At 43.5% G+C, this 25,270-nt stretch overlaps 1 protein-coding gene across 1 annotated transcript in view; it reads right to left on the bottom strand.

The window, feature by feature from the left end:
- Ugcg (UDP-glucose ceramide glucosyltransferase) overlaps positions 1-19,231 on the bottom strand; it is a 33,758-nt gene extending 14,527 nt beyond the window's left edge. The window contains exons 1-2 of the mRNA XM_021159886.2: positions 18,815-19,231; positions 677-818 (exon numbers count right to left, since the gene is read on the bottom strand). Of these exons, the coding sequence (XP_021015545.1) occupies positions 677-818; positions 18,815-18,912 (240 nt within the window). The 5' untranslated portion in view covers positions 18,913-19,231. The remainder of the gene's footprint in view (positions 1-676; positions 819-18,814) is intronic.
- Between the last annotated feature and the right edge of the window lie 6,039 nt (positions 19,232-25,270).

The raw sequence follows: 25,270 nt of genomic DNA, 5'->3' as shown, positions 1-25,270 counted from the left end.
ATGGTGGCTCACAACCATCCTTAACGAGATCTGGTGCCCTCTTCTGGAGTGTCTGAAGACAGCTACAGTGTACTTACATATAATAAAAAAAAAAAAAAAAAAAAAAAAGAACTAGATGATTTGGGGCTACATTTACCATCGTGTTAATGCTTTTAAGGTAGAATCCTGTCGGAACAAAAGCCCCATAGCTGTAGGAACCTCTGACAGATTTCTCAGCCTCTCTAACTCAGAAACTGAACTAGACTACGGAAGTCTAGAGACCGTGTCTGGCATATGCTCTTACTCATTTCATAGTAAAGAGCAACACAATTTTTTCCTCCACCAATTTACATACACAAGGATGTGATACAATATAAAAAGAGCCTCAGAACTAGGTCTCTGAGCTTTGTGATGGAATGATGCAGAGGAACCAAAATGTGAGGTTACGCTGCATGACAGAGGCACATGGGATTCCGAGGGACAGGCTAGGCTGTTTTCACAATCAGCACACGTATTCTTTCATTCCCAAAAATTGGCCTTTCTTTGCATTTACTTACAGAATATAGGCTGGGAAAACTTCCAACTTTGATGTTTATAAAGCATCAAGGCTTCTGCCTCATACAGTGTTAAAATTCCCCAAATAAATAAGTAAGCCCCTGATGTAGCCCATCTCTCCTGGGGACAGCACTATACTTACTTTGGGATAATCCAGTTCAAAGAATGTCTCCAAGTTGTTGATTAGGTTAGGATCCACCCCCTTCAGTGGCTTCAGAAGAGAGACACCAGGAAGCTTGCTATACGGCTGTTTGTCTGTTGCCTTCTTGTTGAGGTGTAACCGGCTAAAACATAAAAACAACACTAGAGTTATTTCTAGAGAATGTGCTGGTGCTAAACTAAAAGGAAGCACACACTGATAAATCACTAAACAGAGTTGGTTAAATATCTTAATAAAGGCTTAAACACAAGAACCAGGAGAAAGAGGCAGGCAGAACAAAGCCAAGCACACCCACAAGCATTGGGCTGGACACCTCAAGGGAAGAGCCTTTTGTTTTTTGGATTTTTGTTTTTGTTTGAAGAGGGGGGTTTCATATAGCCAAGGATAACCTTGAACTTCCTCTGACCACCTTTTAAGTATTAGGATTACAGGCATGCACATCCATGCCCAGTTTGTGGGATCAAACCCAGGGCTTCATACATGCTGGGCAAACCCTCTGCCAACTGTGCAATAACACCCCAGCACCAAGACGAGAATTTCCAAAGCTGACATCTTTCTGACAAGGAGACCTGAAAACGAAGAGAAGAGCCGGGCTTGGTGGCGCACGCCTTTAATCCCAGCACTCGGGAGGCAGAGGCAGGCGGATTTCTGAGTTCGAGGCCAGCCTGGTCTACAGAGTGAGTTCCAGGACAGCCAGGGCTACACAGAGAAACCCTGTCTCGAAAAAACAAAAAACAAACAAACAAAAAAGAAAACGAAGAGAAGACAAACCAAATGAGCTTCCGGTCTATGAAACCCGGAAGGAAGGAAGGAAGGAAGGAAGGAAGGAAGGAAGGAAGGAAGGAAGGAAGGAAGGAGAATGGCTGTTCCAATGCTGGCCAGCACAAGGATGCTCTCCCCGGATGTTTATCACTCACTGCTGTGCTCCCAGTGCTTAAGAACCACAGGGTCACAGAGCAGGCACTCACAGGCGCATGCTGCAGCAATGAAGGGCAGGTTTGGGGGGCCAGGGCAGGGGGATAGCTCTGTGGGTATGATGTTATGCAAGCATGAGAACTTGAGTTCAGATCCCCTCATGTAAAATGCTGGGTGTGGTGTGTGTAATCCCAATGGGATGTAGATACAGTAGCACCAGCAAACCAGTCTAGTCAAGCAGGGTGGGGGATTAAAGCATGTCTCAGTAAAATTGAAACCGATAGGATAAGAAACCCAAAGCAACCTCTGGCCTCTGCAGATACCGGGACATTCTCTTTCTCACACACACACACACACACACACACACACACACACACACACACAGTCACATACACCCACCGCCCCACCCCCACACAAAAAACAAATGACAATATTGGCCTACACATGATTACCCTGCTTCTCAAACTGCCAAGAAGTAACCAAACAGCTATAAAAGTAGGTGAAACCTTTATATGCACTGTATGTGCCAGAAGAATATGGGAGTGTAATGAGTGCACTTTGAGAACAGGACAGATGAAATGTCTACTGGCAATAAGCTCGGGCTGGCAGGGTAGAAAAGAGGGTTGAAGGAAAAAACAAAACAAAAAAAAACAAAAAAACCCTCAGAACAGATGGCTCAGGTTCACTTCCCTGGTCCATGCCTAAGGTATCACAGCTCCTAAAGAGGGATGCCAGCCAGTTGGAGAAGAGAGAACATGCTGGAGTTTCTCCCTCCCTACTTCTACAAAAACAGAGCTGGTAGGTCCCATCTCATCAGCCAGGCTCCAGGCATCAGCAGCAGATGCAGGGGCACTCCTGGATCTGCCTGGGAGGAGTCCTGGGATCCAGGTGTCTCCATGCTTTGACATCTCTGGAATCAGTGGCATCTTACAAGTGCTCCAGCCAGACGGCAGTCCTGCCAAGGGTGGGGAAACCCACTGAGATCTTCCTCTAGAAGAGCAAAAGCCCATTAGTGTCAGGACATCTGCACTTCAAAGAACGGTACTACAGATGCTGCAAGTGTGTCAAGTACACATTTGGAAGGGCACCAGTAAAGGAGGCACATGCAGACAGACAGTCGGTTTAGGCTGACTCTCTGAGGCAGGAATACAGAGTGCTCCTCAGCAAACACCTGCTTCACTTAGGGCCACAGAAACATCTTTGTAGAAGAAACTATGTTACTGACAAGAGAAAAAAACAGAAACCAACAAGGTTGAAGAGTTAACTTCTGATCTACAGCAGCAAACAAAAGCTAGGTGACTGACCACTAGCCAAGTGTGGACTGACTGGCCAGGTGCTTTACTGCTTTGCAATGAGAATAGAAGAAAGTCTTTGACATTACCGACACCCAAGCGTGTGACCAGCAATTTATTTTTCATTGTAGTACGTCAAAGTGCCACGCCATGGCAGATTGTAACAATCTAAATTTTTACGTGTCACTGACAGTTTGGAAAATATAGATCTACAGAGTACATCCACAGTGTTAAACACAACCAAAAGCAGACTCTAACACTAATGACCACAGACACACAAAAATGTTTTCCCCATTGCTAACGAAATAGCAGACTAGATGGATGTCTGCAGACACTCATCCAGTAAAGGGCATCTGGACTGCGGGCATAAAACAAAGTTCATGTGGCAGTTTAGCTGCCATGATTCAAATCACATAAAATAATGAGTGCCACATATAGAGCCCTGTCACTCCTGCAGTGACTTCAGGCAGGAGCCCAAGCTTGCCTTAGCACTCTTATTACTATATTATAGCTTGTCAGTCTGGAAAAAAGCCTGCTTTAAGAAAGAAATCTGGTTTGACACCTTTGTGTCTGGAATTCTTGAAAGACAAAGGAGAAACCTCTGAGCCCTGAGAGGAAGTTGGAGACACTACTTATCTTAGATTTAGTTACACTGAACATGAAGACTATGAAGACAAAAGTTTTCCTAGAAAACATCTTTGCGGTCTTGGGCCTTGAGAAGGAATATGACACTGTCAAGACAACCAGGACTACATAAAAAGAGCCAAGTGCAAAGCACGCTCCCGTGTCTGCAGTTCTCAACCTGTGGTGACGTGGAACAACCCTCTCACAGGGTCACCTCAGACCAACAGAAAACACAGATGTTTATACACTATGACTCATAACAGCAAAACCACAGCTATGAAGTAGCAACAAAATGATTTTATTGGGGCGGGGTGTGTGTGTGTGACCAAACACGAGGAACTGTATTAAAGGGTCGCAGCATTAGGAAGGCTGAGAACCATTGCCCTACATGCCATTCACACGAGTCAAAAGACTGCACACAGTAGTGGAAGACAGAACTAGACACCAGATATGAGGAAACTACCCCAAAATGCATCAGAGAGAATAAAGTGCCCCCAAACCCACCCAGAAATCATGAAGAGAATATGAGGAAGATAACAGGATGAGACTAGCAACTTATTGACCCGTTTTCATTCATCAAAGGGATGTATTTCTATCTGGATACAGTGTACTTTGGCGACAGTCACTGCTCCCATTATTCATTCATATTCTTTCTTTCTCTCTCTCTCTCTCTCTCTCTCTCTCTGTCCCCCCTTTCTGTCCCTACCTGCTGCTAGAGCCCCCACCCCTTTCTGTTTTCATGCCTTATTACTGTTAGGTCTCAGACAGTCGGAATGTCCAGAAATGAGCTCAGAACTCATTGGTTAGATAAAAGCCAGCATTCCTCATCCCCAAAATGGGCTTCCCATCCCCAAAAGGGGTCATTTCCTTTGCCTCTGGAGAGGGGGCATGCACCAGTGATTGCATTTCAAAGCCCATGCAGGCCTCCAGGTTCCCTCAGTCTCTGCTCACAAGTACTTGTTACACATCTCAAAGGCTGGTCCTTCTCAGCTCACGCTCCCCTCCCTCTCTCCAGATTCCCGTTTGGTCTCTATAATGGCACAGACCCGACCTGCCTCCAACCACTACTCTCTGTGCTCCGGGCTCTTTTGCTTCTGGCCATGTCCAGTCTGCTTTCTTTCTGTCTGCTCCCGATATCCTCTTATTCACAATAAAAACCTTCCCCCTAATAATGGGGTGATCATCTGGGCAGTGATCAATGCACCCCCACATACATTTATCATTACCATCATCATCATCTTGATTCTGCATATGCAAGGAAAAAAAAGGTATTTGTCTGAGTCTGGTTAATTTCTTTTCCACCCGCTTTCCTGCAAATGTTGCAATTCTGTTGTTCTCTAAGGCTGAATAAAGTGAAAAGTCAAAAGCTTTGTAGCTTGACTCTGAGTTGGTAGGTATATTTACTCTGTGTTGACCTGGATGCCGGCTGGTTATCTGCCCAAGTGCCGTGAGTCACTGGCCGTTACTTTAGTTTGAAGAATCCCTACCCTGATTAAATCTGGTGATTCAGTCCTATTGGTCCATTTCATGCTAAGACATTGTCTTAAATCTCTCATGTGAACGTGCTGAACAATCAATTTATAGACAGACTCAGTCCCCTAATAATTCACTGTATCTGGAAGGCTGTAATTAAGCCAGCAGCGGCGGCAGCGGCAGCAGCAGCGACCTTCTGAACTAAAACGGTCTTGCAACTTTTAGATTTGGCATAAGCTTAGAGTAATAATACTTTCTTTCCCTCTTTGTATAAAGATATAAAGAGGCAGGGGCAGGTGGATTTCTGAGGCCAGCCTGGTCTACAAAGTGAGTTCCAGGACAGCTAGGGCTACACAGAGAAACCCTGTCTTGAAAACCAAAAAAAAAAAAAAAAGACTATACACCTCCTTTTTTCTCAAGATTTTTATATTGATAATGCAGTACTGTTCACTTCTAGGCTTATGAATAAAAAGAATTGTTAGGGGCCATATCAGAAATTTCTCACAAAATTAAAACCAAACCACAGTGCAGAACCTTAATAATTTCATCTACTACCATTTCTGTCTGCCTAACCAGTCCTTGCCATACTCCTTTCTGTATGCCAAGGGGTCAATATGGAGTACACCCTCCCTAGAATATGCAATCCCACTTTGGAGAACAGTGTTTTGACTTTATGTAATGTAATCGACAAAGCTCTTTAGTGTGGGGTACTTGAAATATTTATCAAAAGCACAAAAGAATGTCCATTTAATCAAAACCATGCAGATTTAGCACTATGCTTGGCATTGGTTTATTGAACAACAGAGTCTGAGCCCCAGTGTATGCTAGGTTACCGTTTGTATTTGAATACAGACACACACATGATGAACAGACACTGTCAGAGACTTGTAGTTTAAAGGAGAGAACTGTTCAAATACTCCACGCAACTCAGACATGTCAGCAAAACTACGTCTAGCGTTAGGAGAGGGTGCCTTTGCCTATCACACCTCTCCCATACAGAAAAACTCCTCAGACGGTGACCAGTGTATCATAAACCAAATCCACAGTTCTATTTTTCAAAATAGTGTAAATAGACCACTCGTGTGTTGCCTCAAAAGTGATCTCAGTTGTCAGCAACTTGGAGCAGGTGACTTGATGGTTGCTGGGACTCTAGATGGCACTTTCCCCTTCCCGGCTTCACGCTGGGAATCCAGTTCTGCAGAACCACTACTGCATTCGGCTGGTCCTTGACCATTTTTTCACACTGTTTGTTTTTATTGGTAACTAATGTAAAGTGACATAAACAAACAACTCAAGGAGTTTGCTAAGATAGAACTCCCTGCAGCCTGTGCCCAGGTCATAAACAACAGCATTACCAGAGCCCCCTCTGCATGTCCAATTCCCTTTTATATAGGGCTTCTCTTGTTTGCCATTATGTTAGAGTGAGATTTGCCCACATTAATGGTTTATTGATGGTCTATAGCTTATTCATCCTCATTACAGAATTCCTTCTATTAATGTGCATGCATCATCTATCTACCTGCTATTGATATCTGGTTGCTTTTAGTTTGAGGCTATTACAAACAGCATGCAGTCTCTCTTTTAACTTAACAAAGCATCAGAAACCCAAGTCTTCCCTCTGGACTTCAACCTTTAGACAAAATAAAGAAACACAAATTCGATTTGCCCTCCCACCCAAATACATCCTAACAAAATCTTGGAACGAATGGTTACAGACACTGAGCACGACTAGGTCAAAGGCTCCAGTGTTCAGGAGACACAGGCTCCAAGGAGGAGAGTGCCACAACCATCTCACTACTTCTTTGAGATCACCTCCTGGCCACATGCTGGCCTGGGAGCCCAGGCACAATCCCTGCATTTAGACAGAGCTGAGTCCAGGAAAATACCCAGAACTCGGGAAAGTGATATTCAAAATGTCTCCATCCTGTAAGAATGGCCAGGCATGCAAAACCCTGGTAAAACAGAATGGGTGGCTAAATCAGGACACTGAAACCAGCCTGGGGATGTCACAGGGACTCAAGGTCTGCTTTTCATTGTCGTTGTGCTTCTAAGACACCAAACTTCCCGTGTGTGCTTATAATCACAGTGGTTCCAAGTGCTTAGAGCAGGTATTTCTCACCGTGTTCAAATTAATGCTAGAACAGGGTACCAGCAAAGCACTCTTGAACCACCATGGAGGTGGGTGAAGGACAAGGGTTTTGCTGGGTATGGCCTGAGTGTGTGGTCCACTCCACTGCCCTCACCATTCCCAACTTGTGAAATACAAAGTACACTTTAGCATATCCCAATGTGCCTATCTATGCCTCTTCCCCACTGTGAACTTCCATTTCACAGGCAAGGTTGACAAGACAGTAAGAAATAACCAGGGAAGACCTAAATCAGATAGATGACGACTGGGATTGTGTGTGTGTGCGTGTGCTTTAAACTGGAAGAGCAAAGTACGGGGGTGGGGGGTGGGGGTAGGGCAGAAGGCAGGGGAGTGGAAGGCAGGGTGAGATGCTCTAACCGTCCAGAAGGAGAAAAGCAAAGAAAGGCTGCGTAGTTTAAAACACCAGCAGAAAGGCACACAGGAAGGGAAGGGTGAGAGAAAATGCAGATCAAGAATGCACAGAGCTTTCGTGACCATGCTGGAGAGATAGTGTGGACCTGATGACTCAGAGTTGGACTCAAGGAACTTGTGGTGACAGCCATAAGATGAACATGGCACACACAAACAAGCAGGCATGCACAAGCACATAAATAAAAACAAATGTTGAGGTCTCTTTAAAATAACAGCAAGATGCTGCCAAGGAGACAGGTCAGGAAATGAAATGTTCACTCTTAGGAGGCATCAGATGCAGCCCAGAAGTAGGCAGATTTCTAAAAGCAGATTTAAAAACTAAGTACCTAGAGCCAACAAGATGGCTCAGAGATAAAAAGCAATTTATTGCCAAGACTGACTGACAGTCTTGGGTGCAGACCTAGGGACTCACACAGAACAAAGAGAACTGACTCTCAAACACTGCCCATCTGACCCCTGCATGTTTACCATGGCACCCCCAAATACATGACACTAAGTAAATACTACATAATTTTAAAAACTTTACAAAAAGAAAAGTAAATAAATGGGAGGTGACGCATAACAATAGTGAAACTGTTGTTTTCATAAAACTACAGAATTGAGAAGGGACCAGGAGATGGGACAGGAGGACTTTCCTGGGGGGAATTTGTAATAATGTCTGCATATACAGATTAGGGCCAAAGAGCTAGTCAGAGGGTAAAAGGAAAAAAACGCCATTGGCCTGACAGGATCCACAACACAAGCCAAGAATTCAATCTATCTGCCAAAAATATGGTAGGATGATGACGACACAGAAGGTGCAACAGGCAGCACTAAACACGGACAGCAAGTGCTGCCAGTCCAGGACCCATGAGTGTGAAGTAGTGCTTGTCCACATGGCCAGCCACCGCCCTCTGCAAGATCCTGAAATCTGAGATGCTAAAGCCACAGGATGGATCCAGGACAACTGGACAGACTGATATATGACGCCAAGCAAGGTGAGCCAAGGCAAAGGGTGAGGGCAAACTGTGGCTCCTGAAGTAAGTGGAGAAGTGAAGGAAGTGGAGAGAGACAGGTGACAGGTGCAGGACACACCTGTGGGTAAACAGCCACCAGGGGCTGTTCATCAAAATCCCCCATGGAGCTAAAAACTCCTGGTGCTGAACCTCTAGGGGTGAGAACCAGGCAACTGAGGTTTCTTAAGTCCCCAAACTCCTCCCTGCCACTCCAAAGTGCAAAGCAGAGAGCTGAGCCGGAGACCCCAGAGACCTGGTGACTGTAAGGAGAAAAGGTGGGAGGTGGGACTTTCCCAAAGAGTAGCAGTTGTAAGATGGACAGATGAGTAGGAGGGACAGCACACGCTCTGTGAAAGGGGAGGAGCTTGTCACCCATTGTCAGATAGGGCCGCTAGCCACCAAGTGGTCCACTTCAGTTCACTTCCGGGTTATTTTTAGGTTGCCTCTGGCAGTGCACAGCTGAGCTGATTTTGAAGCCTGAGCTGGTGGCAGGTTGCCAGGATTTCTAACTCAGAGCACTAGCAGTGTGCCCGTGGGCAAGTTGTTTCTTTATGTGTGCATAATGGTGTCTACCTGGCAGGGTAGTTCCAGAAATACAGGCTGAAAATAAACATCCGATGACAGCTAATACCAAATACAACTCAAACAAACAAGCAAACAAACAAATGGGGAAAAAAAAGGACGAGTGTTGGCATTCAAGGACATTTTCTGCCACCTGCAACTTCTCTGAATTATCAGAGTTCAGAGACTTTAAATTTAAGGATGTCAAACAGTGGAAGAGAGAAAAACAGAAATTAAATAGATGGTGTGTGTGTGTGTGAGAGAGAGAGAGAGAGAGAGAGAGAACACAAACATGATTAAAACAGAGTAAGTGGGGCTGGAGAGATGGCTCAGTGGTTAAAGAGCAATGACTGCCCTTTCAGAGGTCCTGAGTTCAATTCCCAGCAACTGCATGGTGGCTTACAACCATCTGTAATGGGATCCGACGCTCTCTTCTGATGTGTCTGAAGACAGCTATAGTATACTCATATATATAAACTAAATAAATCATTCTAAACAAAAACAAAAAACACAGTAAGTAAAAATATGGTCTAAAACCTCAATTGATAAATTTTAGGGGGCATAGTTCAGGGAAGAGTATTTGCATAGGTGAGGCCTGGGGTTCAATTCCCAGCACTGCAGTAAACAAATGTTCTGTGGACATCCAAAAGTATCACAATACAAGCATGAGATTAAAAAACATTAAACATAACAAATTATTACGAGTTAGGAATGGCCTGCTAGTGTTTGTGTGGTTTGTGCCAAGCGTGGTTTGTGCAAAGCTGTTCTAAGATAGATGAGTTTCCTACTAGACAGAGGCTCTGCAGAGTCCCAACTCTGTGTACCTGCCATCTTTTGAACCTGTCTCAGCTGTTGGGTCCCCAAACCACAAGAAACTCCCTCATTTAGGCCTGGTAGGTGAAGAAGGTTGAGACACAGGCATGATAATATCTGTCCTATAGCAGATACAATATTCAAGGTAATTCTTCATTAGTATGCAATTTCAAGCTAATCTCACTCTGTAAAGGATATGGAGAGAGAGAAAGACTGCATAGTACAGTCTAGTACAGTCCTCAGGAGCAGAGACTACCCACCAGCTTTCTACTCCCCTTGAGGTGAGAGCCCCTCTCCACGACTACTTTAATACCTGGAAGGCTAGCTCTTGCTTAGGGGAAGCATGAGCTTTGATTGGGATTTTAATAATATTGTTTTCCTTTTTCAGAGACAGGGTTTCTCTGTATAGCCCTGGCTGTCCAGGAACTCACTCTATAGACCAGGCTGGTCTTGAACTCATAGTTCAACCTGTCCCTATCTCCAGAGTACTGGGATTAAAGGTGTGTACTACCACTGCATGGCCCTAGCTTTTTAACAATATTCTTTTTCTAGTGAAGTATCTCCCTTTTAACAAATATATCCATTCAATATTCATAAATCAGCTTTTATTACAACTTCAAGAATACACTGAGCACAGAGTGAATGGTCCTATTATACGGTTAGGCAGTGGCTTTGGTTTCACTCTTTATTGAGCAAACTTAAGTGGGCAATTTGGGAGCTATTAAATGCAGAAAATTTTTTAAAAAAAAAAAAAAAAAAAAAAGGTATACTTTTTCAAGAGAAATTATTTCCAGACTAAAGCTTCCAACTGGGAGCTAGTGTCACCTTCAAACAATAACAAAGGCATTCAGGTTATTGAGGCAAGGCCACTGTCAAGGCCAGGAAGGGAGGTATTTATAAGCGCCGTGGGCAAGGCTGGCCCTGCTAGCTGCAGGGCAGTGAAGCTGGAGTAGAGTCCAAACGCCATGGGCAGAAAGAAGGAACAGCCTTTGGAATCCCACCTTCTCCACTGAACTAGAGTGCATCTCTTCAGAGCAGCAGGGGAAGGAGTGGCAGGAGGAGACATGCTGGACTTCTGCAGGAAGCTCCCGGTGCTTTGACTTGATCCCCAACTCCCTGTGACTGAGGGAGGGCTTCTGAATGTCTGGCTTCACCCTGACATCCAAGTCTCTGGCAAGTGCTGCTGAGGCTTTCCTGGTTGTAACCCATCCTTTGTGCCTTCCCATCTTTCAGAATTACTCACCAACAGCTCTGACTTGATGCCCCCCCCCCCCCCGCCCGCAATTTTGTTTGGGCTAAGCTGTGGCAGGATAGAAGCCCAGAAGAGAGGGAGCAGCCCTGGGGGGTGGGGTGGGGGGATGGCAGACTAATCTTAAACAAGGCGAGGCACCTCCTTTGCTTAAGGCTTCCCAGAGAATATAGCCTTCGAGGGCAAAGGTCACCTGGCTTCATAGCTCCAGACTACGCTCTTGTTTTGTTTTTTGTTTTATAAGTTGTGCTGCGTGATTCCAATAAACCAACTGCTCCAAGGTCAGAATTTCTCTCTGGTGTTCCACACAGCACTTGTTAATATTTCACATCAAACTGGGCTGACTGTGGGATCAGCTTGCCCACGACAGTTATCCCCAACGATTAGTGGCCGCCATCACTGCCAAACATAATTGGACTCTGGAAGGCTGTTGCTGTGTTTATGATCAGTGTGGGTCGGGTCGTGACTCATGTTATTGCCACGGAGCTCTTAGCATTTCGCGATGGGCATCTGAATGTGCTCACAGCCGCTGAAGCCTATCTTAGTGCGACTGTAACTTTGCTGACACCGGGTTCCGGTGAGAAGGAGAGATAAGCGGGAGTTAGCTAACCCTATAGGAAAGCACAAATTGTCTCCATTGGACAATGGACTCGAATATCACAGAATGTAAAAGAGTCATATCACCACAGGAAGCCAGCGGGAGATCTCAATACCAGACTCACAAACAAACAAAACCAACCCTCTGGTGAAGCCATGATTAACTCTGGTCCACAGAAAACAGGCAGTGATGCTTTACTGACAGCAACCAACAAAGGCAGCTCACAAGAAGGACCTACCAGATAATGCTAAAAAATACACAACGTACCATGAAGGCAAAAGCCACCAGAAGTAATGAACCATTCCCTATTTGTACACAATTCCCATTCAAAGCAGACCCTAGCCTTTAAATTATTCAGTATCTGAAATCACTGTGGATGGAGAGAGAAGAGGGACCCTCTGTGGCATTTATATTTGTAAGCCAACCCTGGCTAGCCCTGGGCTCTGCATTCACCAAAGGGCAGAACTGAATGTAAAATTATTTTTTAGCAAGACAACTGGTCCCTTAGGAAATCTTTAACAGACTGATGTAAATAGATTGACATGAATCAGTTCCCATTTCACCTACAACTGGTTTAGACAAAGTGAGAACAAGATTTCACTTGGTTCAACTTTATTAAAAAAAAAAAAAAACCTATGTCCAATAAATACATCCCAAATTTTGACCATTTGCCTTAAACCACAATTACCACCAGCACCAGAGAGATGGAAATAACGGCTATGTATCGATTATATAATATATATGACATATATATAATTTTATATAATTATTATATGAAACCAGTGTATGTTTGTGTGTATGTGTGTACAGCTATTAGAGAAACTCAAAAGATCATACATTCATTAAACAAGTAGTGATTTAATGTTTAGTAGATCCTGAAAACACAGTGGTAAATGAGTCAATATCTGTATCCTCAAAAACTTACAATGTATACAGAAAAGAGAAAAATCACTCTGCTTAAATGAGTAATGTCTCCCAAGCCCCAGGAAGTCATGAGAAGTGACACTCCAAAGCACTCACAAAACTCAAGTCTTGAATTAGTATAAAGAAAAAAAAATGTTTTAAAGAGAGAGAGAGAGAGAGAGAGAGAGAAAAGGGGCAAGGGAGGGGAAAGGGGAAGGAAGGCATGATAACCCTGGAGACAAAATAGTGCACCTTGCGAGGAATGCAGTAACCAATGCTATTGAAGAAAAGGGGCAGGGTCCTGGCTTCACTCCCAGTGACCTGTGTCAAGAGGCTGAGTTTAACCTGAAGGCATTGGGAGTCACATAAGATTTGAAGCACATGACCCAGGATTTCCAAATGATAACTAGCTTACAATATGAAAAGTGAAGCAGAAAGGGAGATATGAAGATGAATGGAATCAACTGTGTGGGGAGTAGAGGAACCATTAAGACAGCCACTACTGAACAGTAAAGCTAGCTGGGTTATTATTTGTATTTTTCTCTCTCTTCTAGGATCATCACTTTGGTCCCAGCACTAGGGAAGCAGAGGCAGGCAGATCTCCTGAGTTCAAGGTCAGCCTGCACTTCAGAGGAAGCTTTCCAGGACAGCCAGGGATACGGGGACACACACACACACACACACACAACAGAAAAGAAAAAAAGACTGTAACACCAGTCCCTCTGGCCTTTATGAGCACCAGTGATACACGTGCTAAGTAAACATACATGCAGGCAAAATACCCATAAAAGTAAACATACCTATAAAGGTAAATAAAATTTTTTAAAAGCACTATTCCCATGCTGGCCTGTCACTTTCAATCAGCTAACCAAAAATGTGTGTCTAATGCTAATCAGTAGAGCACCCACACAGAGGGGAAAGACAAGCATTACTCGGAGAAGGAAGAAGAGAGAAGAGAGAACAAGAATGGATGGGGAGAGATCAACCATCCCAAAGGATGGCTTCCACATGGCTCCAAGGGAAGAAGACAACCGCTTTTAGACCTTTGTATGTCTTCATTTCAGTTCCCAACTAGGAAACCAAACTCACTCTGACAAAAGGAAAAACAAAATAACCCATAAAGACCACTTAGCTCACACTGACTGCTTGAGACTATAATCACCTGCTATTTTTGGAAAATCAAAAATCGGGGAAATAAGACCCTTCCCATAAATATCTGCTATCTAAAATAATACTGTGAAATGACTTTGTCTCCATTTGGTATTAAAGTTAGAGAGGAACAAAGTGGGTGGTAGAGATAGATATCCATCAGTAGAGACAGATTCAAAACATGGGAAACACCTGTTTCCATTTTATAGACAACCACCCTTTATTGGGGGGAGGGGTGCTTATGGGAATTGGGAGACATGTATGAAATCAGAACAAATAACTTCATTGAATAAGAGACAGTCAATGTATTAATCAAAGGTTAGCTCCACTGTTGAAAACATGGGCCAAGACTTTTCTCTAACTAGAAGAAGATACAATAGAACGGATTCAGCAGGTGCCATTGATACATTTTTATTGCAATATTGATGTTGCTCATGCTTCTCTAACAGTTGAGAGTTGGCCCTCCTGTTGACCTGACACCCAATACAAAGCTAAGTGTTTAGAAACCTGGCAACTGCTAGTCAGCCAGTTGCAAGCACGGGTTTTCAGGGAGGGCACCAACATCTGCTTACATCTTTGTCTTAATAGGACAGCCGAGATGCAGACAGAACATATATTCAGAAAATACATCCTTTTAATAAAATAAAGATGATTCTGCACAGCATTTTAAACAAAATACTATTTCCATAGTTTTTTAACTTTGTTAAATGTTGAGACTCAACTGCAATTTTACATATCCAGTTAGGAAAGGGCAAGTAAAACAACAACAACAACAACAAAACAACCTTGTTCTCCACCTGAAAACAATTCCCATCAAACTAGGAAACGGATTTTTTTTAATGAAACCATACATACAAAAAAAGTGACAATGAGACCAGACTGCAAAGAAAGAAACAGAGAGAGAGACTAACTAGTGAGTATGGCTGAATCTATATACAAATTTGTCTGCTAGTTATTTGCCTTAAAGTTTTTGTTTTTGTGACACAGGGTCTTATAATACTCCTTAGGCTAGCCTTCACTGCAATCCTCCTGTCTCAGCCTTGCTAAGTGCTAAGATTACAGATATGCACCAAGTATTATATATGTTAGTCTGTTTTCTTCTACTGTTGTGAATTTTCCTTTTTAATTTTCACATCCTACACTGTGACTTTTCTCAGAATTTTCTTTGTTATACAATGAGATCTAGACACTTTGGGTGTTTGATTTGCACATCTCTTTCCAGGAAATTTCTTCTTTCATTTGATTTTGGTGTTTTGAGACAGGATCTCTCCATTATGTAATTCTGGCTGTCCTAGAAGAACCTGCTATGAAGACCACGCTGGCCTTGAGACCCACTATGAAGACCACACTGGCCTTGAATTCAGAAATCTACCTGCCTGTGTGCCAGCACTCTCAACCCAGAATATGCTCTTATCAGTATAAAAAGGATAACATTGAGGCAGGAGATATGGCTCAGTAGGTAAAGGTGCTTGTCACCAGGCCTGATAACCTGAGTTCAATCCCCAACCCCGAGCCCCCTCATGGTATAAGGAAAAAAATTGAACTAACTCTTGCAGGTTGTTTGTGAAGTTGTAACACACACACATACACATTTTAACATTTAAAGGTAACACCCGGGAGTATTAAAAAAATAATAATAATGACAAAGCTTTTTTACAGCACTTCAACAAAGCTAATATTCGTACTATGCTCCAAAATGTAAAATTATAACTAGGCATGGTTGGCACATGATTTTAATTCTAGAACCCTGGCAAAGACAGATGGATCTCTGTGAGTTCAAGGTCAGCCTGATTTACATTATGAGTTCTAGGATAAGCTGAGCTACCTAGTAAGACCCTATCTCAGAAAAGGATTATTAACTAGGGCTCTAGATCTCATTGTATAACAAAGAAAAATGCTGAGAGCCTGGCGGTGGTGGCACACGCCTTTAATCCCAGCACTTGGGAGGCAGAGACAGGCGGATCTCTGAGTTTGAGGCCAGCCTGGTCTACAGACTGAGCTCCAGGACAGCCAGGGCTACACAGAGAAACCCTGTCTCGAAAAACCAAAAAGAAAAAAAAAAAAAAAAGAAAGAAAAGAAAAATGCTGAGAAAAATCAGTGTAGTATGTGAAAATTAAAAAGGATCCATCCCATAATCAGCTTCCAAACGCTGACACCATTGCATACACTAGCAAGATTTTGCTGAAAGGACCCAGATATAGCTGTCTCTTGTGAGACAATGCCGGGGCCTAGCAAACACAGAAGTGGATGCTCACAGTCAGCTATTGGATGGATCACAGGGCCCCCAATGGAGGAGCTAGAGAAAGTACCCAAGGAGCTAAAGGAACTGCAGCCCCATAGGTGGANCATTATTATGAACTAACCAGTACCCCAGAGCTCTTGACTCTAGCTGCATTTGTATCAAAAGATGGCCTAGTAGGCCATCACTGGAAAGAGAGGCCCATTGGACTTGCCAACTTTATATGCCCCAGTACAGGAGAATGCCAGGGCCAAGGGGTGGGGGTGGGTGGGTGGGGGACTGGGGGGGGAGTGTATTGGGGACTTTTTGGATAGCATTGGAAATGTAATTGAGGAAAATACCTAATAAAAAAAAAGGAAAATTCTAACAAACATATATAATTAATATATACAATACTTGGAAATGCAGACGATAAAAGGGAACATAAAGCAGAACACTTGTCTAGCTTCAAAGTGAGAGACAATAATATAGACAGGAGAAGCCACAGCATGTGACAGATTAACATAGGAGTTACCTCCACAAAAACACAGGAACTTGACAGCAGTATAAGCAAAAGACTATAGCCACATAATTTATGACTAAATGAAATTACCATATACAAATCTGAAAAGCAACTCAGTGGAACCAATAACTAAGTGGATGAAAATCAAAACAAAAGAAATAGTGAAGAATAAGGAACACAGAACAGGGAAATACCCATCACCTGACTGCCAGGACTAGGAATAGCTATCACATTTTATAAGGCAACATTGTATCAAAGATTAAAAGATGTATCATTTCTGGTCCAATACTTCCCCCCCCTTTGAAATGTGATTTAAATAGATGCATGTATAAGAATTCATCACAGGAACTAGCAATATATCTTAGGGATGAAGCACTTGCCCAACATACAGAAGGCCCTGGGTTTGGTTCCCAGCACAGGAAAAAGCTAAGAAATACAAATATAACTGTTTCTTTTTAAGTGTTGCTTAAATCAACTGAATAGCCTACCAAAAACAATAAATGAATATTAAAAGCTCAGAAGCCAAAACGCCATGCATCTTCCTACGCTAATGGAGAGAGCTCACACATTTGTGCATAGAAAAACAATAGTCAGGTTACTTTGCAGGCAGCTCCCGACAAGCAACAGCCTTGGGGTGTTTGGCTCTTCATGCTTAACTTCTAGCACCTAGAACAGTGCCCTGTACTGCTTATCAAACACCATTTAGTCAGTAGGTGAGATTTTAAAGCAGGCCGTGGAACAACAGTCATGACACGGTACAGTCTCCACTCTCCTCTTCTGCCTGATATATATATATATGTGTGTGTGTGTGTGTGTGTGTCTCTATATACATACAATATACATATACATACATACACACACACACACACACACACACACATATATATACCTAATTGGGAAGGTAGGCAAAAATGGTTAACAAGGTAACGTTTTGGTATGTTATAACTATCTTCTTTATTCCTTTCTGTACTGTCTAAATTCCTGATAAAATAACTATTGCTTTTTAAAGAGCCCATGTAGTTAAAATGAATACTGCTTACATTTCTAAATTCCAAACAGGGTATGTTTTCTTTCACTTTTAAAAAAACCCACAAAACCCTGTCTGCTTATCTTATACAGGTGTCGTCTTTCTCGGTGTCAGGAAATGGCACACCAGATGGAGAAAAGCACATGTTTTCTATAGTGGAAAAAAAAAAAAAAAGTAACTGCCTAACATCCTTCCCTGTTTTTCATTAACATACAGCCTATTCTAGCCTATCCCTATCTGGTAGTTAAAATTAAATAAATAAATAAAAATTTCCTCCCCCTTCTTTCAGGCTAAAATGCCAAGTGAGTTCATCTCTACACATTTAAACAGGCTTCATTTTAAAGACATTTCATTGATGGATCAAAACTCAGTCACCTATATCATGTCTCTCTCCGCCCCTTCACCCTGTTCTGTTTTAGTCATGAGCTTTATAGGGAATAACCTTATTTAGATTTTTATCATGTTTCATCCTTCTAGAATGTAAGCTTCATGAGGGCAGGAGTTTTGTCCTGCTCTCTCACCTATGTCCCCAGCCCAACTCCAGGTGCTATCTAGTAGGCCTTAGGAGGTACCTGCCAAATGAAAAGATGTGTGTGGAAAACAGATTAAGGCTGCAACTCCAAACAAGCCAATACATAAAGACTTGGAAAAAAGATAAATAAATAAAGACATGATACTGAAATGCCACGCTGACAGGACTCGATGCTTTATAACACTGGCTCGGAGACGGACCTTCTTCAAGGCGGGCAGGTGCTACACACCTAAGCCAAGCACATAGCTCTTCTAGGAAGGAGGTAATCCACTGGGAAGTCTCGGGTGGCGGTGAGCAGCTCCCGGAAGAGTGTAAAGGACCATCTCCATAATAGAGACGTGGCCGGCGCGGAGGGAGCGGAAAACCTCACAATACACCATACATCCTCGCCCATATGGGAAGAAAAATCACACGAATCTCCTACACAATCAAACCAAGTAGACAACCCTCCACCAGACAGAGAAGCAGGCTCCTCTCCTAGAGCTCGGTAGTCGCCTGCAACCCAGGAGTCGGGTCGCGGCTCCAGCGCTATTCCTTCTCCAGGACCCCGCGTCGCACCGCCCCAAGGAGACCGATTTAGAGGGCCGTTTGGGGATCAGCTTTCTCTATCCCCGCAAAACGCTACCCTCCACCGCACACACGCCTGCCAGTCCAGCTCGTCCCCGAGGCCCCGACCCTCCAACTCACGTGTAGATGATGGACATGAAATGCATCAGCCACAGCACCACGAAGAGCACGAAGCCGAACAAGGCCATTCCCTCCTGGGCCAGGTCCAGCAGCGCCATCCCCCGGCCCGCTGGCCCGGCCCGGCCCGCTCCGGCCGCCGCGGACAGCGCTGCCGCGGGAGGAGGACGCGGGGGCCGCCGGGTGCGGGGCGCGGGCCGCGAGTGGAAGGTGGGAGAGGAAGGGCCGGCGGGGCGGCTGGCGTGCGGACGGAAGGGGCGGGCAGGGCCTGCGCGCCCCCGGCCGCTCGGCGCGCGCTCAGCACCGCGCACCCCTTAGCGTGCGCGCGCTGGTGTGCTGCGAGCGCAGGCTGACGGCGCTGCGCGCTCTAGGCGGCCGTTGCCGCGCGATCGGGCTCCCGTGGTCCAGACCCTCCCGGCTGCCGCCGCTGCCGCCGCCGCCGCCGCCGCCGCCGCCGCCGCCCCCGTCCCTTTCGCTCGCCGCGGCTCCGCGTTCTGGTCCTTGCTCTCTGCGGGCGTCCGAATCCCAGCACGATGCGGTCCGCCCTGCCCCGCCCTCTGGAGCCCGGTGCCCGTGCCCCCGCCCCCGGGGCGGCGCCCTCGCGCCTCGGTGCCGGCCCGCGCGCCCACGGGTGGAGCTGCCCCCGCGTGCTCGCCGCCCGGCAGCTACCAACCGCTGCCCGCGCCCGCGGGTTCAGCCTCCGTGCGCACCCCCCACCCCCCTGCACTGTCTCTAAGCAGCACGCGCCGCCTCTACACTTTATCTTGGCCAAATCCGGAGGAGCCAAGAGACTGTGTTATTTAAGGAATCCCCAAACTCAAAATCGGAAGAATCTCTTGGTGCTGAATTCGCGCAAGATTGTGCGTTCTCTAGGGCAGCTGAGTGTAATTTGGCTAAGATGTAGCCAAGAGAGTTATGGAAATGTAGCTAGTTCGAGCATTGCTAGGCTGTTAAGTGTTGCCAGTACACCGCTGACAACCCATCTCATTCATAAATCTTGTATTATTTGCTGGGATGATAGATTTTAGTCATACTGGGTTAAATTACGTTACTCCATTTTAAAAAGCTGTTAAATGTTGCTATTACTAAAACGTTTAATTATGCATGTGCACAATACTGAAAATGGGGAAGTGAAGGCTAGACTGTGTGAGAAGCCTGTATGTAGCCCAGTTACTTATGGGACTGAAGCAGGAGAATTACCTGAACTTGAACACACAGGTTCCAGGCCAGGCTGGGCAAATTCAGTGAATCCCTGTGGTGGAAAAACAAGAGTATTCTAACTTTAAGTCGCAACTGGGAGAAGCTAGTAGTAAATGTTTCCATTTGTTTCTTCAGCCTGGATACATCTATATTGTTTACAATTGTTCTGTGTTTAAACTGTTTATTATTCAAGTTATTTTTAAAAGATAATCCAAAAATGTCGGGCAGTGGTGGCGCACGCCTTTGATCCCAGCACTTGGGAAGCAAAGACAGGCGGATTTCTGAGTTCGAGGCCAGCCTGATCTACAGAGTGAGTTCCAGGACAGCCAGGGCTACACAGAGAAACTCTGTCTCGAAAAAAGAAAAAGAAAAAAAAAAAAATCCATAACCTCCCTCAAGGGATTTCAGAATTGAATTCAGTTTTTGTTTTGCTATTGATTGTAGTTAATAATAATTGGGCAGCTTCAATCTGTGCTACACATAATAAACTACAATTACACAGATTTAAGGTTTGCAGTGTCCTTTGTTCTACTGGTGAAAAATCAGTGGGAAAGAACCATGCTTCGAAATTAATTTCCAGCTGTTGAGAGTTACTGGTTAATAGAGTTACAGCAGGATGGAATCCATACATGGAGAAAATTGCACAGGGTTTTAAATGCCACGATTGTGATTAATCAATTCTAAGGCTCACTTTTAAAGCATTCTTAACACATTTTCAATAATCCATTATTTTCAAGAATCCAAAATGGAAATGCATCTCACACTCAGTGACATCTTACAAATAAAAATAATAGGCCAGGTTTCTTTTTCTTAAAATGTGCTTGCTAGTCATATACAAAGCAATGCTGTGTGTTATCAGTACTTCCTTGGACTTGGTCAAGGATATGAATTTCTCAATTTGAGCATTTTGTAGCATTTTTCATTTTTTCCAAATCTTTCCTAGACCTTTACAGCAAAGGATTCCATGCAGTATGGTAGGTAACACAGAAAGGACAAAGGAAGCTGGTGTAATTGGGTATAACTGAATAATGTTCAACTTTGTTGCACTTCATCTTGATTAAATTTAGTCTGCTCAAACCTGGCTTTCCAGCCAGAGCTCTAGGGGCTGGAAAGATGGCTCAGCTATTAGAGCTAATCTTTCAAAAAGACCCTGGTAAGACGTGCATGCAGTATCCATGGAGAACAGAAGAGGGCGTCTGATTCTCCCATCTGATTTCCCCAGAACTAGAGTTACAGATGGTTGTGAGTACCAAGTAGATCTTGCTTTGCACAGGTCCTTTGGAAGAGCAGCCAGTACCCTTAACCTTTGAGCCATCCCTCCAGCACAAGGAAAATATCATCTTTAAAGAAATTTCTCATTCACCAATCTAAAAAGTCAACATGCTTTATGATGTCAACATTGATACTCTGAGAATGGCAATGTAAAAAACAAAAGATTCCAGTGATTGCCAATTGTGTATGATCCACGTGGCCGATGGCATACACTTGTCATGGGTGGGAAAGTACACCAAGAGTGAATGTTAGTACTAAGTGTGACTTTGGGTGGTAACAATGTGCTGGTTCATTGATTGTAACAAATGAGTCACACGAGTGTGAGATTTTGACAGTAGAGAAGTCCTGGAGAGGGATATAGTGGGATGTGTGGGAATGCAGGATTTTCTGCTCAGTTTGGCTGTGAACTTAAAACTACTCAAAAGACATTTTAAAATAGTGAGTGCTCCACACACATATGCTATGTAGTATACTATATAAACATATGTATTAAATATATTAAAATAGGTAACTCAAATCATGTCTCGTGACTTAGGTATTATGAATTATGTAAATATATGTAACAGGAAATGCTGTGAAAGTCTGAACTAAGATCAATGAGATCCACTAACTCTACCCTGTAAGCACTAAAATATTTTGTTCAGTGCATAAATGAACTATTCTACATTGACAAAAGTCACTAGTAAGTTTGCTCAGAATTCTTCTTTGTTCTTAAGTTTTTAAAAAGTATTTTTTAAAAAGAGAAAAAGACATCAATCATCCCCCTCGTCCCTCCTACAAAATTAATTCAGAGAAGTGAGTAAAGATACACAAGCCCCAGAGGTAGAGGTCAGGGACAGATCCCCTGCTTGGCAGGCTCAAGGCCTTCAGCCTAATCCCAGCATGGACCCAAAGGACTGATGTGTGACTTTGCCAGGTTGTTTGTTTAGGGACAACCCATCAGAAAACCCACCTGTGGATAAACAGCACTCATTGCATTCCAGAGCTGACTGACTACATCTCCTATCTTTGTCAGCATTGTTTGTTTTTTTTTAATATTTCAATAAACATCCTTAAAATCACAGTTCAGAGCTGGGACTGTGGTGCACGCTTGTAACCCTTGTATTTGAGAGTCAGAGGCAGGAAGATGGTGAGAGGCTGACCTGGGTTACACTCAGTCAAACCTGGTCTTCAAAAACCAACCCTAAAGAATGGGAGCAGTAATTGGTTCCTTAATGTTACTGTTTTAAGACGTCTGTTGTGAATTTTCATCCCTAGAAAAGCTTTCTACACTTAAGTGCGGAAACATTATTTCCTAGACACTGAGTACATTTGAAGTTTCAAAAACTGATGTTGTTCAAATGAAGTTTTCAAAAACAGAAACAATTCCTGATTCTAATTGACAAGAGAAATTATATATATATATATATATATACATATATATACATATATATATTCTAATTGGATTTAGAAAAGTGGTGTATGTTGGTGCAGCTGGGGTGATTAGCATACCTTTGTTTGGTCCTTTGATAAACGGCTGGTTGTTTAGTGGGTGTGGTCTAGGGGAGTGCCCACAGGTCACTGGGGTTCAAATCCTGTTCAGCTCCTCTGCTCTTATCTGAACACCTAGCTAAAAACTGCTTGATTTTACTTACTTTTAAAGTTTTCATATTTGATCTTACAATGTATTTTGCTAACCCACAGTTTGCTAGGTCAGAACTTTAATATGTGTTCTTTACTGCTTAGTCACGTCTCCTACTTCCTACACGTGTTGGTATTTTCCTAAGTTAGTTTGAGCAAAAAAACACTTTTCAAAAGTTGTGTGTATGTGTGTGTGTTGTGTGTTGTGTGTATGTGTGTGTGTTGTGTGTGTTGTGTGGTGTGTGTGTTGTGTGGTGTGTGTGTGGTGTGTGCGTGTGTGTGTGTGTGTGTGTGTGTGTGTGTGTATGTGTGTGGGGGGGTGTGGGGGTGTATACAAGAGTGTGCTTGTTTGTGTCAGTGCTTGTGGAGGGGCTGGATGTTAACATCTGGTGTTTTCTTCAGTCACCCTTGTTTGGTTTTGGACCCCAGGACAAGGGACTAAGGTACATATTTTACAGGTCAAAGCAAACCTGGCTTTCAGGTTCTCCCAGCATCCCCCAGTACCTACCTGGCACACCCTACCCCCAATCCTATACTTTCCAGCCTGCCAGCTGAGCTGCCCTTCCCCCAGAGGCTCTTCCCTGTATAATCCAGACATTTTGGTTTCCTCTCCCTCCTCTCTCTTCTTCTCCTACTCTTCTTTCTCTGTTTGGGTGCTCTTCCCCCAATTCCCATGGTGACTTCCCTGGCCTCCTTCCTTGGGGCCAGTAACTTGCCAGAGAGCAGCTTCCCGATAAACCTGCATTTAATATAATCTAATGTGCCTTGAATATATTCATTCACCAGCAGAGAAACAATTTATCATCTTTTCCATCTTATTGATTGATTGAGTGATTGAGACAAGGTCTCTCACTGAACCTGAAGATTACAAGTTTCAGATAGACGACAGGCTGTCCTCCTGTGTTCAGACCCCTGGTCATCCTCACCCAGCACTGGGTGTATAGACCCTAACTGCTGCTGCCAGAGTTTCACATAAGTTTTAAGGATCTGAATTAAAGTCCTCAAGGCCCTTCACCCACTCAGCCATCTCCCCAGCTCCTGATCTTGAACTTTTGGAGTTACTAGGATTACAGCCATAAGCTACTATGCCTGGTGCAAGGAAGCACTCTTGAGAGGCAGCAGTACACTCTTGATCCTTCTCTACCCGTTGCTTGCTCTCTAAAGTGAGTATATTGAAATGAATTAATTGAATGAATTATTGTTTGGCAAACTATTATATACGTATTAGTTTTAACATCTTAAATGCAGCGAAATACATTGACAGAGACACTAAGATGTGTTGGCAATTCAAACATTGTGGTCTTTCTTTTTAGCATTCCATTCATTTCAGTTACTAAATTTATTTAATTAATTCATTCAATTAATTCATTTCATAAAGTTACTTCACTTAATCTTTTTGGCCTCTTATCAAATATTCCATGACTGCTATAACAATATTTTATATTTAATATTTATAATTAATATTTTAAAAATAGCACCTGGTATATAACTTCTACTTCCTATTTTATTACTTCAAAGAATTACTAAAATGTAATTAAAATATGATTTTTTTAAAGCCAAGGTCTCATTGTGTGCTCCTGGCTGATCTTGAAAGCCCTACATATACAGACTAGCTGACCTGAAAAGCACAGAAATCTGCCTGCCTTTGCCTCTCATGCACTCAGATTAAAGGCCCATGCCCCCACAATCAGCCACATTTAACTCTCATTAAAGAGCAAAGGCTGTTGAGATAAACTCAATTTGGGTTTAAGCACTCTACCAATTAAGTAAAAGCACCTTGAAAAACCAGACTGGGTTTAATTTTTAGTTCTTCCACTTGTTTGCCGCATGACATGAAAAAGTCAGTTACTTCAGTGCTGCTCTTATCTATAAAATAAGCTGGAGTGTTGTATTATCACACACACAAACATACATGCATACATACACTTCCAAATACATAGCAACAACTCGAGCCTGCTTGTTTGCTGGTTTGTTTTGATACAAGGTTTCTCTGTGTAACCTTGGTTGTCCTGGAACTTACTGTCTTAGGCTGGCCTTGAACTCAGAGATCTGTCTGCCTCTGCTTCCTAATACTGGGATTAAAACATGCATTGCCTGGCTGAGAGCTCCTGCAAGTGTGAAGGAATGAATGAAGGAATGAATGAACTAAAATTTTAGCAGAACCATCATGTCTGGCATGAATTCTGGATGATAGCTGCTCCTATGCTTTGAAGTAGTCTTGATCAGTGATTGTTGTTTTGGTTGGGGGGGTTGTTTGTTTATTTGTTTGTTGGTTGTTTTTTGTTGTTGTTGTTGTTTTTTGTTTTTGAGACAGGGTTTCTCTGTGTAGCCTTAGCTGTCCTGGAACTCACTCTGCAGACCAGGCTG

Source organism: Mus caroli, chromosome 4 (genome assembly GCF_900094665.2).
Source record: "Mus caroli chromosome 4, CAROLI_EIJ_v1.1, whole genome shotgun sequence".
Classification (NCBI taxonomy): Eukaryota; Metazoa; Chordata; class Mammalia; order Rodentia; family Muridae; genus Mus; species Mus caroli.
This window is presented reverse-complemented; position numbering and strand designations above follow the sequence as displayed.